This window comes from Anneissia japonica, unplaced genomic scaffold (assembly GCF_011630105.1).
Source record: "Anneissia japonica isolate Jap-2015-1 unplaced genomic scaffold, ASM1163010v1 scaffold287588_len240510_cov160, whole genome shotgun sequence".
In the NCBI taxonomy this organism is placed as follows: Eukaryota; Metazoa; Echinodermata; class Crinoidea; order Comatulida; family Comatulidae; genus Anneissia; species Anneissia japonica.
Window position 1 is genome coordinate 223,242 of NW_022716955.1, and position 18,897 is coordinate 242,138.

The window sequence follows — 18,897 nt, forward strand, 5'->3', positions numbered from 1 at the left end:
ATACTTTTTTTCTGTTAATTCCAAATAGTGGTTGTAGAGATAGTTGGCAGTTTGTAAAATGTGAAGCATGCATCCAAAGTGAATTTTTTTTATACCTTGATTTAAAAACATTCATTTTGTCTCATTCAGTAAATTTAAAAAGCTAGGGTGGGAAAAATAAAACAGAGGTATCCTTAATCCTCTTGAGATTCCATTGCATGTTAAAAAAGTTGATTATGCAGTTATGTAAGCAGTTGAGTCATCTAATTAATTAATGTTTTATATACATTGCATTTAATTATGTTGTAGGTCTTTATTGGTCCTGATTTTTAAGCCCACCAAAAATTGGCAAAGGTTTGTGTTCAGTGTATTGGCTTATATGCTTAATCCAAGAAATTACAGTGGAGTTATATAGCTTCAGATGCTTGCATTCTAATCTCGAGGTCCTGGCTTCAATTCCTTAGATTATAAAAAAAAATTGTTCTTTGTGTTATAACTGAATTCTTTAAAAATTTAATTGTTTTTCTTTTCAGAAGGAAAAAGTACGATACGATACACAAGTAATAAATATAACATTAAGCTGGATTGTAACTTGGATACAACAGATAAATCCTGTTGCATAATACCTACCTGTGTATTTGCAGACAAAAGAACAGTATATTCAATGGGCGATAAACAATGGCGTCCATCAATGTTTCCATTCCCATCCCTGCATCGGCAACCAGTTCCGAGGATGATATGGCTTCGTCTTGTGAGGGAAGCGATGCCAGAGGACCTGAAGCAATTTTGTCCTTCCGTGACCTCAAAGCTATGTGGGCTGCATTTTCCTGATGGGAAACCTACTTTGGCAAATCCAGACCCTACACGTTTAGAAAAAAGAAGTATATTCTCGCCTGAACTGGATATCAGTCTGGTAAAATCCCAGCAGAAAGAACATGCTTTTGATTTATCAACTTCCACAGCGAGTGATGCACTAAAAAAAGCTGTTGAACTGAGGGGTCTAGTTGAAGATAAACTAAGCAATACGATCCATTCCAATGCAGTGAAGCCTTCTGTTGCCCATGATGAAATTGACATCGAAAGTGATGATGATTTGGACAATCGGCTGCAGGAGTGCCAACAACTGATGGAGGAGGACTCTGAAGATGATTCAGAGGAGGAGACGGATGATGCCTCGGAAAATGATTCTGATGACGAAATGCAGGAAGGGAGCGACAAATCCAATTGCTCTTCCTCACAAGATAGTTTTCAAACTATGGGTAGAAAATTGAAAAGATTTTTTAGATATAAAGACTGGATCAATGCTATGAGGGTTTTGGAAAAGATTACTGAAAATTTTAATGAAACATTTGTGGGGACTGCTGATGAGGATAGAGTGTTTGTGTCTGTCGACCGAAAAGGTAAATAATTTGTTGCCAGTGCTATCTATTTTTTAACCACAGGTCTCCCTATAATTAAAAAACTCTACAATTAATGACCATCTCCAAGTAAAGACCAATTTTCTATGGTTAAAATCAAGAAATGTCTTTTTTCTTTATTTTTTATTTTTTTCTAAATTGCTAAATAGCATGGAAACCCCATTCCCAGAAGTTGTCTTTAATTGGAGGGAGACCAGTATTTTATTATGAATCTGGCTAAAGCCAACTAACTCAAAATCTAGAATTGGTTTTTCTTTCTGGCAATTTTTTTTTTTTTTTTTTTTTTTTTACACCCAAGAGGCCTAAAATACTTTCTACTGTACAGTATGGTGTTTAGAAGTGGCACCATTTAAGTTTTATTATTTCAATTTGATACCGTATCCATATATTTTACCTAAGTGGTTGCCATTTTAGCAGTCAGGTCATTTCGGCCCCCACTTGTATTTTCCTTTAAAAAATTTTTTAAAATACCTTTTTATGTCAAAAGAAAGAATCTAAAATTTCAACTTCAATTTCCAAGCGGGTTTTAAGTTATGACCTTTGAAATTTAGGTACCACGCCCCCTTTTTCATTCCAGTAATGGCTCCTTTGACTTTGTATGGTTTTTATGGAGCTATATCTTCTAAAAAAAATGAAGATAAAAAGATTTATTGCTACATAGACTGATAATTTGGCCCTCTTTCAAGAAATAGCATTCAAATTTTGGTAGAATGTTAGATGCCCTAAAAAATCCCCCGAAACATTGTTCGAAAATAGATTTTCGCTATTTCAGAGGGCCGTATCTTATTGTTCTATTAAGCAAGAAAGTATGTAACTTGAACCTCTTTCACTATATTAAATGGAAAGCTAGACACCTTAAAACTAGCAGGTCAATTACTAATTAATAATTTTATTTTATTTCCGATTTCTCCATAAAAAAAACATTACAAAAAAGCATAAAAAACAATAAAGCACATCAAAAAATCCACATAAACAACACAACATTCAAATGTCAGATATGAAGTGACAAAATATTATAGAAAGATTGCAATATACTTAATAACAGCACTAAATGTTCAAGTGTCTCATCCAGTTCATATACATTTTAGACTCGTTCGTACATGCAAGATTTCACTACAACATTTACAAGGGTATTGTTACTATTTATCATTCTGATCATGAAAGCATAGCAATTAATGACAGATATTGTGTATATTTATCCTTTTTTCCTTTTAGGAACTGAACAAAATTGTACCAAAGAACCTAAAACAGAGGCTTTACAATATGTCAAAGAACATTTTCTTCAGGAACAAGATTGGTCTCAACTTGACCTCATGCTGAAGCATTTTGATATTATAGAAGACATGCCACCAGTGGAAACGTCAGATGAGTCTGATGCCAGTAGTGAAGAGGAAGATGAGGGATCGGATGCAGCAGAACGGTCCCTGTTGCTGAGCCTGTCAAAGAAATTTAGGTACCACCTTAAGTCGCTGGAGTGGACAAAGGCAGACAAGACTCTGAACAGAGTAACGCTGGTGTTTTTCGAGGCTGTGATTATGGATAGTTGTTCTTCCAAGCCTGGAAAGAAATTAAAAGAGGAAGGTAAAGTGCATTTTTAAGATTGGAAGCTAAATTTTTGTTGTCAGTAAACATGGTTTTCACAGTCATAAGGTTAAACCGTTTTTTATACCTTGTTAAGGGAACCCGCCGACTGCAAATATTGATGATTTCGAATAAAAATAAAATTTATTTTTGGCCAATTATCGCACCCGCCGCCATGAGAAAGTGGAAATTGCAGAAAAAGTTTTTTTTAATTTTTATTACGCCCTCCGCTGCCTTGAAATCTCCGAAGATAAGATATGTATATTTCTTCCTAATTACATAAGTTTGAAGCATTTAACCATCCTATTTTACATTCACCAATCAAATTTTATTTCTATTTTCTCCTCCGTCTGGATGTTTTTGGCAAAACTATTTGCTAAATAAGAAAACAAAATTGTATATTTATATTTATTCCACCCTCCTCGGATGATCTTTAAAAAAATAAGTATGCGAAACAAGGAATAAAAAAAGTCTCGCTTAAACAATAAAGCTTTGTTCACATTATCAAATTTTATGTGAAAATAAACTGATATGCCCATATTTGGGTACATATAAGGACACATCACAAATCTCTCACATTAACTTTTATAAGTGTAGATAGAACAAACAAGCTTTGAAGAATTGGATGCAAGCCAGCCATAGTGATTATTTATGTCATTTGTTTACAGTCAAACTCGTCGACGCCAACTCTAAAGTGCCACTGAAATATAGTTCGACTTCGATTAAATTCGACTAAAGCAAAGTCTAATTTTATTCGAGTTGTATCACATTAGCAGCTTGACTTGGAGAGTTGGGTCTTACGGAGACCGGAACAAATTAACACGCACTGACGGTACACGCACGTTGTTGACCACACATTTGGCCTAGTACTGTAGAAGTAAAGGCCTAGGCTACCTAAACTTACCTTGAAACGCTCAGTATTCTTTCAAGTAGCAATACATTACATTAATTCTTAAATTATTACAGTATATTTAAATGTTTTGTTAACTGCTTCCATGACATTCTTTTGAATACAGATAAAGAGGAATCAATCAATACTTAAATTAAATCTGAATCATATTTATATTTGATAAACTAACATTTAATAACTGATTTTTGCATGACCATCGAGCGAATATGTTTTAAATACGATAAATTCGGTTGGAAAATTCCAAGACCAAACCAATACTTACTAGGTGAAAGTCTATAATATATAATATTTCAACACATGTATTAATCGTAAGTAAACCAGATGTGCACACCCTGCCGCAAAATGGGCCATTAAAAAAATCTCCCACTACTCATGCGCGTGCAGGCAATTCTCTGCAGATAGTTTATATTCAACGAAGATCGGGATTAAGATAAAAAGATTAATTATAAAATTAAAACTAGCATTTGTTTTATATGGCGGATTATTCCATACCTAAATTCCATAAAACATTTATTTTACAATTACTGTACGTATCTTACAATATAATTTAATTTACTGTATTTAAAAAAGAACAAAACCTGAAACAGTGCTTAAACATTATTCACTTGTCGGCTTTAGCACATGTCTGAACAATAGTGAGGAATGTAAGTTTAGTTGCATGTAAATTAGACTACACAAAGTACCGCTATGCAATGTAAACATAAGTCACTTGTCGGACTTACTTAGCATGAGAATTTCTGAATGGCCAAATATATGAGTCACTTGTTGACGTTCACAGCGATGTTGGTAAAGCAGCGGCAGCTTAAAATTATTGAAGTTTTACATCAAGATTTTGACTTCGACTTACAGAATAACAATCAATGGAAACAGATCAATTTGGCATGTAAAATATGTTTGACTTAAATTTATTCGAGAGCAAATATTAACCATGTAAGTATAGGGAAGATGGAGTGACATGAAAATATTTCGACTTTGATAATTTGTCGACTTAAGCGAGTTTGACTGTATTATATTTTATCTTTTTAAAAAAGTTAGAAATATAGATTCGCTTCCATCACATTCCTTAAGACTTGTTTCATTCTATTTTTAGTCTTCTTAACACCTTTACAGTGTATAAAAAAAATATCTTGCCTATTTTTGCCTCAAGCTTTTTGAATTCTGCAACTTTTCCATTCCTTTTTCTCTGATAGTGGAGGTTCCCTACTTTCAATATCCTTTACCGAAATGTATTTCAAAACCTATTTATTTCTAATTAAGTTCACAGAATTTTATTTTGTTGCTTTTTTTTGTCATTTGTATTTGATTGCAGTTTCTAGAAGACAGTCTTTCAAGACAGCAGAACTCAAAGCTGTAGAGCATCTTAGGAAACAGATGGATTCAATCAACGAGCAAAAGCTAATGAACGAAATGTTAAAACTGTTTGGCAGACATTCAGCTGTTTCAAAATCTTTCATCAGCCCTGCAAATGTCATACATACGCCATTACGGAGTGAAGTACAGCACCAACCTGCTTTAAAACCAAAACTTCAAACTTCAACAATTGCAATAAAGCCCTCTGTGGCAAAAACAGCTGGTCCAACATTTCAAAGTTCACAACTCATGAAAGAAATAAAAGCCATGGAATCTGAACTTATGGTAGCTGCCAGTAAGGTTGAGGCCAAGAAAGTTAGCGACATACTAAAGCAGATTGGTATACGACTGATAGCAGTTGACAAGAAAATAAGCATCCAACAAGTGGAGAAAGATTATGAAGGTATGATAAGAAATATTTTAGCAGAGATGTACTCATTGGGGGCAGAGGTGGGTGGGGCCACCCAGTCTTGAAGTTTTCCACCCAGTTTAAAGCTAATTTCATGGCCCTACACCCACTTTTATTATCCCTCTTGCCCATCCTTAAAATCCACTTTCATTATTTAGAGGTTATTACTGTTATCACCCACCCTTAAAATGTCTACTACCCATCCCTAGTTTTCTACAGTTACAAGCCCGTTGTAAGATTGCTGAGTTCAATATTTGGGTTTTCAGCCAGAACAAAGTTGAGGCTATGTTCTCGTTGGATAAATTTTGACCAATCAAGGGTAACTTTAATTTAGTCGGCCTTTGTTTCAATATGCTTTAGCATAGTAAGATTTGTCAATCTAGTCGCATTCTGTGAAAGTTAACAAAGCGGACGGTATTTTTGCATAAGCGGAAGAAGATTTTACGATTTATGCTGTTTGCATCGGAGGTGTGTTCTCAGGAAAGGAAAGACAGCCTGGTTATTCTTTCTGGAAAAAGTTTTCTCAGTTAAACTTGGTGCTTGTCTTTGGTAGTTTCACCAAAAAGAATGTTACTACAAGAAAAGAGTGATGGGCATTCCAACCTGTGAGGTGAGAGGTTAGGTCTTCAAGTCAGGCTCAGGAAGATAAAAATAAGTGATATGTTGTAGAACTGATTTTTCTATGACCGAAAAAAGTTGTTCGACAAAAGACTGGGAAACTGTTAATGAAATACATATTTTTTTATATGTAATAACTGGGGGGAAAGGGGCGTTACCTACCTTTTTAAATATTCGAAAATCTTTATCTCATTAACTGTTCAAAAATATTTTTCCCTCTTGTGCCTAACTTTTAACTACAGTTCCATTCCCTGTAAAATGATTATGCAAAGAATTCAAAATGTTGAAAACCCTTGAAACTAGAATATTGACAAGATGTCACTTCTTTTGTTGTTTATAATATTTTAAATAATTCTAAACATGATTGATTTTGTTGATTTTACAGAAATATCATCACCTATGGAATTGAAACAGAAAGCCTTACAGTACTTAAAACAACATGGAATTCTTTGTCAAGTTAAAAATGAAAGAAACCAAACCAGCCTCTCCTCAACACCCACTAAACATCACACAAGACAGACCACAATACTACATGACACTATCAAAGCTATTGAGACCCCCAAAGAAAACACAAATGTAGTGATCTACCAAGAAGTAACATCAGGTGCAGACCATGTTGCCACTTCTATGGAGCAAGGTGTAAAACGTAAATATGCAGATGAACTGCAGGTGGATAAGAATGCTTTGCAGACTATATATGTACATTTTAACATTAAACCGCCAAAGAAAAGAAAAAAGATGAAAACAAGCATTAATGGTATGTTGGTATATTGCATTATTTTACATAGTTACCCTAATCATTACTAAAAACATTCATATTTATATTATTTTTTTAATCTCTTACTGTTAGATAAATGCAAAGAAATACATTTTTTAAAGTGTAATATAACAATAATAAATTATCTTCATGAAAGTTTTAAAAAAATATATATAAATGATTTTTGTGATTATGTGTTTTTGAAATATGCACTTTTATGATCTCCAATGTTTCAACCAAAATCTCTTAATGAGGCTTAGGAGTTGGATGTAGGTTGTGAGTTTTTGGCAGGATTGCAGTTAGTGCCTTGTGATTTTCAGTTAATTGTCTTAATCACAAAACCATGCTCATCATCTTGAGAGTTATTGTATATGCTAAGCCATGAGTGATAGAATACAATAGTAGAAACTAAGCCAGAAATATTTGTTTTGATCAGGCAACTTATTATATTGATGAATTATATTTTTTTTCAGGAAGCAAAACCCTTACAGCAAAAAGTAGTAGTATAAATGATGACACAACAGCCCAGCAATTTAACCAACCAATTCCAATGGAGAAAAATGTGCCAAATAATGAGGAAACAGTAGTGTGTTTTGAAAGTGGATCTCAAGACTGTCATATTAAGGATTTTCAGGATAACAAAGAAAAATTAAAAGGACAAAATGATGGTGGCATTGAAAAGTCACAGGAGGAATTGTGCATGGATACACATGAGAATATGAAACATTTGCAGAACGACAAAGAAACATTAAAAGAACAAGATGAAGTTGATGTTGAAAACAATTCACAGGAAGAATTGTGCATGGATACAGATGAGAAAGATATGACACAGTTGCAGGATGACAAAGAAACATTAAAACCACAAAATGAAGTTTGCATTGAAAACAAGTCACAGGAAGAATTGTGCATGGATACAGTTGAGAATGATCTTAAACGGGAAAACTCTCTTGAAGATAAAAGTATAGAAAATCATTTAGAAGCTAACCTAAAAGAAGATGAACTTAGCCAAGCTCCAAAAGTCAGTCCAAAGAAAAGTATTCCAGAAGAATGCCCAGAGAAAAAAACTATTATACAAGATTTGGAAAAACATGAAGATCACCAACTTTCAGAAATAGAAAACCGAACTGAAGAAGCAAATGTTGAAACAACTGATAACAGTAAGGATATAAGTTCTGAAAGTAAAAACAAGAAATTTGAAACCATTTTAGATTCCAAAACTGGTGTCTTTACAAAGCAAGATGATATTAACAAGGATGTGATGATTACAACTGTTCCTGATAATGATGACAAAAAACATGAAACAATTTTAGATGCAAAGACTGGTGCTTGGGTAAAGCAATTAAAAGACAGTTCTGAGTTATCTGTGAATAATTTCAAGGAAAGTTCAAGCAAAGAAATTGATAATGTGTCTGGAATTATCTGTGAGGACATTCAGTACATAGTCACCTTTGATGCAACTAATTTTAAGAGATGGAAACTCCTTACAAAAGGTGAACTTGAAATTACGGAAGAAAATATCATTGAGACAAAACCTTCATCGCCAATTCTTTCCAATGTCATCAAAGGTGCAATAGATAGTGATCTACCATCACTTGTTTACCAAGCAAAATCAAGTGGAAAACAGCTGACATCTGTTGACCAGAAAGTCTCAAGAAATGAGATCAATGCAGATGTGAATGTTGACCAGATTCAACCCATTGACAATGTTTCATCAAATGTATTTGAAGGCATGGCAAGTGGTTATCCAGGGTATACTGCATCTACCACTCTACTGGTGAAGCGAATACCTGTTTTTGCATTTTATAATGAGTTCCGTCCATGGTTGCTCTTTCCTTTTGGAAGAGCCCTGCGGAAGTTGCTTCTCTGTACGCCTATTAGAATGGGCAATCAAAAAGATAAACCAACAAAAAGTGATGAGAATCAATTTGTAATTGACTTGACTGATGTAGAAATGAAGAAGGCTGTTCAAGAATTAGCAAAAGTTCTTGGAAAATGGGAAAAAGTTAAAGATGTTAATACTTACTCTGATGGTATTAAAGTTGTTGTGAATGATTTGTTGAAAACATCTGAAAGTGGAATATTCTGGAATATGTTTGTTGAAAGCTTTATAGAAGCTGTTGATAAAGAACTGCCAAACATTATTGCTCAATGTGAAGAGGAGATAAAAAGGGCAAAGGATACAAAGGAAACAAAATTACAAGTTGTGGCAAAGGAGAGTGGTACTAATCCACCCCCACCACCTCCACTGAAGCATGGGCCAAGTATGCAACCCAAAGGAAAAGTATCAACATTTTCAAGCATGCCAGAATTATCACATTGTTCAAATAAGCAGCCCTCCATTGCAATGCCAACACTGAAACCAGGTATTTCCAGTCAGATACAACAGGGACAAGGTGTGACAATCTCCATGCCACCTAGACTTGTAGGCCCATTTACTTCCAACCGAACAATTTTAAACAAAGGCACTACAGGGCAACAAGTACAGACTCAACCACCAAGCAACATGGTTAGTGTAAAAATTTCAAATTCAAATATTATATTATTACCAACTTCTCAGGGCAAAACACAGTTTGTCGTTGGGAATTCACCTGTAACAACTGTCAATGCACAACCAGTTTCACAGTCACAAGTTTTCCAGATTAACTGTGCATCTAATCAAACATCATCTACCTCTGGTGGAAGTCCAATCATTCTAAATCAGTCACAACTGACAAATGCAAAAGTAACTCAAAATCAAGTGAAGTCTGTATCTGCTGGACAATCAGTTAGACATTTGATGGTACCAGTGACAGTGCCTGGCTTACAAAAGGGCTATGTCATGTTTGTTCCACATACTGTGAATCTTAGTACAACATCTCAAACTCCAGTTTCAACTGTATCTAGTTTAACTCCCTCACCTGCTGTTCAGTCAAATACATCTCAGCCAGTATCTTCAACTATTCCTTTGGTACCTAAGCCACAAGATGTAGATGCTGAAGATAAGCAAGGAATTGATAAGAGGAAAGAGTTAATGACTGATGATAATCTAATCAAATCCAAAATGAATCCAGAAAGGACTACATCCTCCAATTTAAGTGAGAGTATTTTATTGCAAAAGAGTCAGAATTCTGCCATTACTAAATGCACAGAAAACCATAATAAAAATGTACAACTAGACAATAATGGTAAGCAGATAAATAGAGAAAATTTAAATGACCATGGCAATGATGAGATGGAAGTTGTGTACCAACCAGAGAAGCTCTCGTCAATTTGTAAACAGGTCCTGAAGAAAATTAATAATGAGGAAGATTTGAGTGAAGCAAGCTTACATGATGAAGAACCTGATGAAGGATCAGGTTCATCAAGTGACTCAAATTCACCACCAGATAAGCCATCAAACAATAATGGTACTCCAGAACATAAAAAGTCATCAGAGAAAAAGCCTAATACAAAACCATTTCAACATGATGAGCGAAGCAATGAAGGTGAAACAAACCTTTCAGTAAATCATATGAAGTCAGATCCTGGACCATCTTGCATCTCCAAAAGTACTTCATCAATTCTACAGTTACTTTCCACACCTTCACTGATTAGCAATGCATCACCATCTTCTGCTTGTTACGCACCAGTTCAACAATTCAAAGATCCGATGATTTTCATTAATCGAGTTGTGCCTGGACAGGCTGCACCACTACCCTTTCTAGTCATGCAGACACACAAAAATCCAAGGCCATTGTTGATGAAAACTTCAGAAGATGGACAAAGAGATATAACTGCCATATCACCTATTGCTAGCTCACAACTCTTCAAGGAATCCAAAAAATTGAATGTTCCTTATTTGACTCCCAACAAAAAACAAGAGACCTCATCAACAATCAGTAGCGGTAGTAACATTTCAAACAGTATGGATGATATTAAGAGCAGTGACTTAAAAAAAAATACTACAATTCCCAGAAGTGGAAGCCTTCACTTAGAGTACCTCAAGTTTTGGAACTCTCAGTTTCAAAGATTTGAAGATCTTGGTGTACAAAAATACAAAGAGGAATGTAAGCTACATACAAAACTCCACCAGCTCTTGTCAATTACTAAGCGTATACATAATCACGTCAGTGACAAATTCAACAGAAAAAAAAGTGACGTACATGGAGATGATCAGACTAAATATGAGACAATGCCAGTCAAAGGAACTCTATCTCCTGTGTGTTCCGACAAAGCTCAATCCTCTAAACAACTTTCAGGTGATGGATCCACATTAGAAATGCGAAGTGTTGGTAAAGAGCCAGTTGAGGAAAAGTATATAGAAAACAAATGTAATGATAGCTCCTGTGTGGAAACCAAAGAATTGGAAAAAAAAGACAAGACACTTGATGATGATAAGAATATTGTAACTGCACCTGCCATTTTAAAAAATGAAGCTGATAATATTCATACCTTCCCTGCAAATTCTACTTCAGAAAGTAATCAAAGTGAAGATTGTGACAAGAAGATAAATAATGATGAAAAATGCACTCCAGACAAGGTGTCTACCTTGAGTAGTTTAGTAATTTCAGCAACAGTTGCAAATGGCAGTAATGAAAGAACAAGATCCACCAGTGAACATCCACAAATTGTCTTGGACGAAGTTGACAAAATTAGCAATAATTTGCACCACCCTAATAACCTTAACCCTAATAATAGTTTGAGCGATTCATTGTGTGACACAAAAAAGGATCTTAAAGAATTATGTGATAGTGGTTGCACTTGTAATGTGGTACAAATGTATGTTTGTGACAACTGCTTGGAAGTGTTCTCAAGCATGGAAGATCTTAATAAGCATGTGATTATCCATCTATCAACAGAGAAAGTTTTACCAATGTTCAGTTGTGAAAGATGTGAATTGAATTTCACTTCGAAAAAGGCATGTGATTGCCATAAAGAGTCACATGAGGATTTAAAGTGGAATCGTTGTTCCTGGTGTGGGATGATGTTTAACCTGGTAGAAAATCTTGAAAACCATTTGTTGGTCCACTATGATGTAAACAATGAACAGATTTATGAATGCAAGTGTAGTAGATTATTTATTGGACTTAAAACTATTAGGATGCATATGGAGGATCACTTTCCAGAGAAGACAGACAAGAAACATCAGTGTAACCAATGTACAGCCAGTTTTCACTTTGTCAAAAACATGAAAAAACACACGGAAGATGTCCACAACATGCCTTCAGATCGTTGGTTGAATGTGCACTGGAGATGCCACAAGTGTTTAAGTAATTCTACTAGTATTCACAGGTTAAATGCTCATATGGAAGATCACAATGACAAGACTGAATTTACTTGTGGAAAATGTCCAAAATCATTTCAGTATTTTTTGGATTATATAATGCACTGTATGAACCATTGTGAAGACAGAGTCAGTTCTATTTTTAATTGTCCAATTTGTGATGGTCTTTTTGGGATAGACATCAAGACTCATATAAAGCAGCATTTAAGTGGGATGAAGAAATGTCAATTCTGTCTTCGATTCTTTGCTACATCTCATGGTTTGAATAAACATCTTACTGAAAAACACAAAACAAAAATTGCTGAAAAGCAAAAAACGAAAATTGCTGAAAAGCACAAATTTAAAATGAATACTGAACATACACCAACTCCCAATAACAGAGATAGTGGTGCTGCAGATGCTGTTGAAAAACCTTTGACAAACCAAACCAAACCAAAGAGTGCAGAGTGTAAAGAGGGTCAGTATTGCTCTGTGTGTGGAACCAAGCTCGGTATTGGAAACTTTGACCATCCAATCTGCAGCACTTGTGCTAAAGATTGCCTTGACTGCCCATTTACTTGTGGTGCTAAATTTTCCAACCAGAGACATCTGACTTCTCATTTAGTGGCACATCATATGGAAAGAAAAAAGCATGACCCATTGTTATTTGTTTGTCCACATTGTCAAACATCTTGTAGAAATGCTGGAACAATGGCACTCCATTGGATCAAACACTGCACAAAAAACAAAAAACGACTTGAAATGAATAACAACACTGATAAGTGGTTAGAAAAGATAGAAGTACTTGAAACAATACCCGCATTGCAAATTTTCAGGAAGCATAAAAAGAAAAAGAGAAAACATGTTGATCATGATGATGAAACTTACACCAAATTCAAGAAAAAAAAGAAACACAAAAAGAGTAAAAGGAGAGTTGGACATAAAGTACCACAGAGACCCTATGTGAAACTGGATTCACATAAAAAACACAGATATAAGTATTCTGGCCTGGAATCACACAAAGAACATAAAAGTATGTATTCTGGTCTTGTGCCGAAGCTATCACCAAGACAGAATAAACATGAGATTACATGTGGCAGTGAAGTGAAATGCCCTGCCAATTATAGTATTACAGCAGAACCAACAAAAAGGAATCGGAAAAAGAGAGTATATGAGGATATGATTGCAATTCCCCGGTCTGTTCTCCTTCCAAAATTTCCAGTGAATATAGTGGGCACTAAGCAACATTTAATAAAAGATATGGTGGACGATAATATCAAAAAACCAAGAAGGACCTCTCGTATTAGTAAACCAAAAGAATTTCCAGATTATGAAGAAGATATTGACAAAGCTCTTCGTAATAATCAAGCCTTTAAAAAACAGAAAGTGGAGACATCCAAATCACAAAAAAAGACTAATGCTGTTCTTAAATCTGAGAAGGAAACTGTAAAGCCAACCAAGCCAAATAGAACAAGTTTTCCTGTCACTGATGAAGAAAGTGATTCTGATATTGACGTTTACGAAACTCATCAAGAATCATCACCGGTGAAGGACAGAGTCAGACCATCAAATCTAAGACCAAGGATAAACAGCGGACATAAGTGGGATCTATTTCATGTTGACACAATTCTCTCTACAATTGACAAGTTAAAATTACGACTTGGGAGGAAAAACAGGTCAAAGGATTCAGATGTGAATAAGAAACTTCTAAAGAAAGGAAAACTTCTTCAAAAGAAAATTTTACAGATGAAAGATGGAAAATGTAGCCGAAAGAGGAATGTAAAAATCTTAACTACCCAGCAGATTGTTGCACTCGATCATTGTTATCTAGGACTTCCAAAATTTATGTCAAAGAAGAAAAAAGGTCCTGTTTATGCTGCTCCAATTGATCATGATTATGTTATTGGACCTAGAATGGATCCTTCTTTAGAAGCTGAAAAGGATTTGGCTAAAAAAAGAAATGAGTCAATGGAAGAAAATAAAGAGTTGACAAAAGAAAGATTAAACATGGCTTCTAAAGTCAAAAGCAAGAAATCACCCAAAAGGGAAGATCAACTGTCAGCTTCTGCTCAGATTTCCCAGATAGCCGCTTCCCTGAAAAAAGACTCTACTTTCCGCCCGGAAGAACGCATGGCAGGTGAAACTGATTTTGATGACATTGTCCAAGCACTACTCGATATTGGATGCAGTACTAGTGGGAGTGAACATGACACAGATGACAGAGATTTGCACAATGTGACTGGTGAAAGTAATTTAGACAATGACCTTGTAGACTTTCTTGCTGATATGGTCTCCATTGAAGAAAATGAAAATAATGAAGAAGAAGGTGATGATAATCTGATGAATGTAGACTTATCTATTAATGATTCGGCAATTTTAGATGGACTGTCAGACTTGGATGGCAACACATCTGGTTCACAAGAGCAAATTGATTGGATTCCAATTGGAAACATCCAGCAGGATGAAGAGGTCAACATGTCAAATGAAAATGAAACTTTCTTTCAAATTTCCAACACAATTGATATTTTGTCTCAGGAGCCATGTTGTGAAGATAACAAGAACCAGTTAAATCTGAAGAACATTCCAGATACTCAAGAAGAAGCATTTGTTTCGAATTTGCGGCCTCAGGATGTTGAACATGTTCTTGATATTATTGCTGACAAGATGGTTCAAAATAACTGTAATGTTGAAGACAAAGAACAACAAATGCACCTTGACTTGAACATTAACAATTATGCAGATTCTGCAAATTCAGGGTTGCATTTCCCAGATAGCTCTTCTGACAAACAGAAAGAAGTTTCTAATTCTAAAAGTAACAAAGTAAATATAGACAATGAACAAAATCGTTACATTAATAATGAACATGAATTGTGTATTACTGATGGTGGAAAAACTCTTGGAATCTGTTCTGAGGTATCACTTAGTGTTTCTACTGATGAAACATCAGAATGTTCTCTTCGGGATGAAAAGTTACTAAGTGTTTCTAGTAATGATGGAGCATTAAATACCAGAACTGAAGAATGTTCTGTTCCGGCAGATGAAAAGATGAATAAAATAAAAGAAATATTTGGATCATTCCCTACCCAAATGAATGTAGAGAACTCTCGTATGTTTGTTGACATCCAGAAACCTGAAGATATAGAAAAAAAACAACTGAACAATATTAGTAATTATATAAATTCTACGAATTCAGAATTGCCAATCCAAGGTAATTTTTCTGAGGATCAGTCAAAAGTTTCTGATTCTACGAGTAACAAAATTTATGAAATACACCATGAACAAAATTGTGATATTATAAATGAACATGAATCAGATGTTTTTAATGTGGGAAAAGATCTTGGAATCTGTGCTGAGGTATCACTAAGTGTTTCTGCTAATGATGAAACATCAGAAACTATTAATGAAGAGTGTTCTCTGCCAGCAGATGGAAAGTCACGTTGTGTTTCTACTAATGGAGCATCAAAAACTAGTAACGAAGAGTGTCATATTCTTCCAGAAGATGAAAAGTCACATAGTGCTTCTGCTAATGATAAAGCATCAGAAACTATTAATGAAGAGTGTTTTCTTCCAGAAGATGAGGTATCACATAGTGTTTCTGCTAATGATGAAGCGTCAGAAACTATTAATGGAGAGTGTTCTCTTCAAGCAGATGAAAAGTCAGATAGTGTTTCTACTAATGATGAAGCATTGGAAACTAGTAGTGAAAGGTGTTTATGTATTGCTGATGAAAAGATGAATAAAATAAAAGAAATATTTGGATCACTTCCTACACAAATGAATATGGAGCGCTCCTGTATCTCAGTTGACGTCCAGAAAAAGGATGGTGTAGATAAGATCCAATCAGAATTATTGAGTGGAAGTACAGAAAAGTTGCGAGACAGTGGTGTGTTTATGTTGAGTGATAATGAAGTAGAAGGTTCACAAGTTTGATTAATTATAAGAATGGTAACGAAACATCTGTGGACTCTTAATTATCAATACGATTGTTAACAAAACATTCATAGACTTTTAATTATCAATATCAAGAATAACAAAAAATTGTTTAGATGCTGGCTGATGGAAATCTCAATTTCAGTTATATATTTATTTGGCAGAAGTGTCTATTAATATAAATCATGCTTTTACAGGGTATGCTTATGTTCCATTTAAAACATAAGTGTTCATTACTACTAAAGTTTTCAAAGAAGCACCACCACTATAGAGTCCCAGTTTTTGCTATTTACCACAATGAGAATTCCAATTATTTGGGTTATACAAATGGTAACTTTTCATATTTTTTGTATTAGTTCCTTCAAAAACAACCAATTTTCATATATCTGAAGAAGTGAGAATTCTCTTTTATAACCTGGTTAATTGGTGATGGAAGGAAGTAATGGTATGCTCAGATTATTAGAGAGATTTCATAACCTTACGAAAAACAATAATGAATAAGAAAACTTCATTATCATCATCATTGACATTCTTGATATATGCTGTAGAAGCTGAATATGGTCCCTGCTTCATGCATACATTGCTTCACATACGTTGTGACAAATATGCTACTGTAGTGAAAGGGTTGTCTAAAAATTTGATGACATAACCGTAATCTTAATCGCTTTCGTAAGCTATTGTAGTTTGAGTACACAAACATAATTGATGTGTGTTATTATTATTGGAGTGACATACTGTATGAGCAGCCTTGAACATCATGGCATTTGACTTTTTAGTAGTAATATGCAATGCAGTTACTAACCCCGAATCATTACTAAGTTGATTGATGATTCAGGAATAATTTATGTATATTTATGGTTTTGATAAATCTCAGTCAACAGTTTAGTGATGATAGTTTCTAATTATTTTTTTTGCAGTTCTTAGTATATTCAAAAATAACTTCTTTACCATCAGACTATCTTTAGATAATTTCATGGTTTTACCAACTGGTGATTATCCATCTCATGAAGATGGAATCACACCAAGGTTTTGCATAACTGATTGATTAAATTTTACATTTAACCTTTAATATCACCTAATTCGAGGTTCTATGTTCCAACTTTTAGACCTCCCCACACAATAAAATGACTTTTTCTGCATTTGAAATATTAGAAAGTGGGGAAAAATCTAGTGATTGTTAAGACCAGTTATTCACTGGTCAGCTTGCAATGTTTGTATTTGCATTCATGGCGTTGTTTGTGTTTGTTTCCTCCAGGCTGTAAGCATAAGGATTTGGAGATTATTTGAAATAATCATTGTCATTTTGTAGTGTGATTAAAAAAAAAAAAGAATCTGAAATTTGTGGCTGTCTTATGTGTATAAACATATTTTACAGTACCGTAAATCACAAAATACCGTAAATCCTCAAATAAGCGCCGCTGCCCTTGCAACATTTGTGGAGGCTTCAGTGGGGTGCTAATTCGCATGTTAACTATCTTACCAAATCATAGGCCCTACATCTTTGTAAATAAACGTTTATAAAGGTAAGCTTTCGTCCTCATTGTGTTGCAGTATTTCTTCATTTAAACACTGGATACATTGTATTTAAAATCCTGTTTCTCAAAGTGTTATTAAACAAATGTACTCTCGATTCAATAGAATAAGCTGGAAATAAGCGACCATGTTTGGTGCGGCGCTTATTCGAGAGTGATGCGTATTCGAGGATTTACGGTACATGTCCTGTGGCGTATCTAAGAGTCTTGATTTTTTTTAAAAACTATTATGCAAACTAATATGTGCGGTATGTGCGGACAGAGTTTAATGAAAAAAAAGTAAGTAAGTTTTGATAACGCTAACTCCCACTAGTGTTTTTTTTTTTTTTTTTTAAGCATACGAGTTAGAAGAGTTTGCCGAGTTGCTAATTCAGCATAAATTCGTAGGACGATTCGGGAAGCTCGGGGAGAACTCATGGCGCTTGTTAAAAATTAGTGCTACAACATTTTTGTTGGAAACTGTTGATATCGACCTGCAATACCACCAAAAAAAGTTGGATGGATTTCGGCCATGGGGAAATTTTTTTTATGACCTTTTACCTAAAAAAGGTAATTCTATATATAGTAGCAAGGTGGTGGGGGTAGAATAGATACGGTAGCCATATCTTATCCTAAATCCGTAATACATGCATTTTTAAGTATAAAATATCATTGTTCAGTACCACTACATTTTTTTTATCAAGGGTTATGCAAACATATCATTAATGATGTCAGAAACGGTCAAAGGTCATTGCAACAAATTGGCACATCCCTTAACAAAGCAATGGATTATGTACATTCCTTTTGAAGTTCCTGCTTTTTTTCTCTAAACAAAGTGTTTTATGGCTCATTAAATCTTAAATTTTTATAGTAATTTCACAATGGCGTCCAAAGATGTCCGACATACATTTTGCATAGCTATTATTCAGTAACAAGTGGCACTTACTTAGCAGTGGAAATATTTTATTTTCTGGGTCATAATATACCATGCAATAAAAAAAAAACGTAAATCTGGTTTAAGGAATATATGAACAATATTGAATTTAAAATAAAAATAAATATGTAATAATAAGTAAGGCACATGTCATTGCTGAAGAACCACAGATTCTTCTGGACGCTTAAACCACCATTCCATTGTGGTCAAGATGTGCTGACGTTCGCCATGTTTGTGGAAGGTCACGGGCTCGAGTGTCGGTTGATTTTTTTTCTTTGT

At 34.6% G+C, this 18,897-nt stretch overlaps 1 protein-coding gene across 1 annotated transcript in view; it reads left to right on the plus strand.

Annotated features, from left to right (window-relative positions):
• The window catches only part of LOC117110081, a 27,113-nt gene extending 9,602 nt beyond the window's left edge, over positions 1-17,511 (plus strand). The window contains exons 4-8 of the mRNA XM_033252667.1: positions 513-1,379; positions 2,613-2,978; positions 5,198-5,641; positions 6,651-7,022; positions 7,496-17,511. Of these exons, the coding sequence (XP_033108558.1) occupies positions 513-1,379; positions 2,613-2,978; positions 5,198-5,641; positions 6,651-7,022; positions 7,496-16,173 (10,727 nt within the window). The 3' untranslated portion in view covers positions 16,174-17,511. The remainder of the gene's footprint in view (positions 1-512; positions 1,380-2,612; positions 2,979-5,197; positions 5,642-6,650; positions 7,023-7,495) is intronic.
• The last annotated feature ends 1,386 nt before the right edge of the window (positions 17,512-18,897 follow it).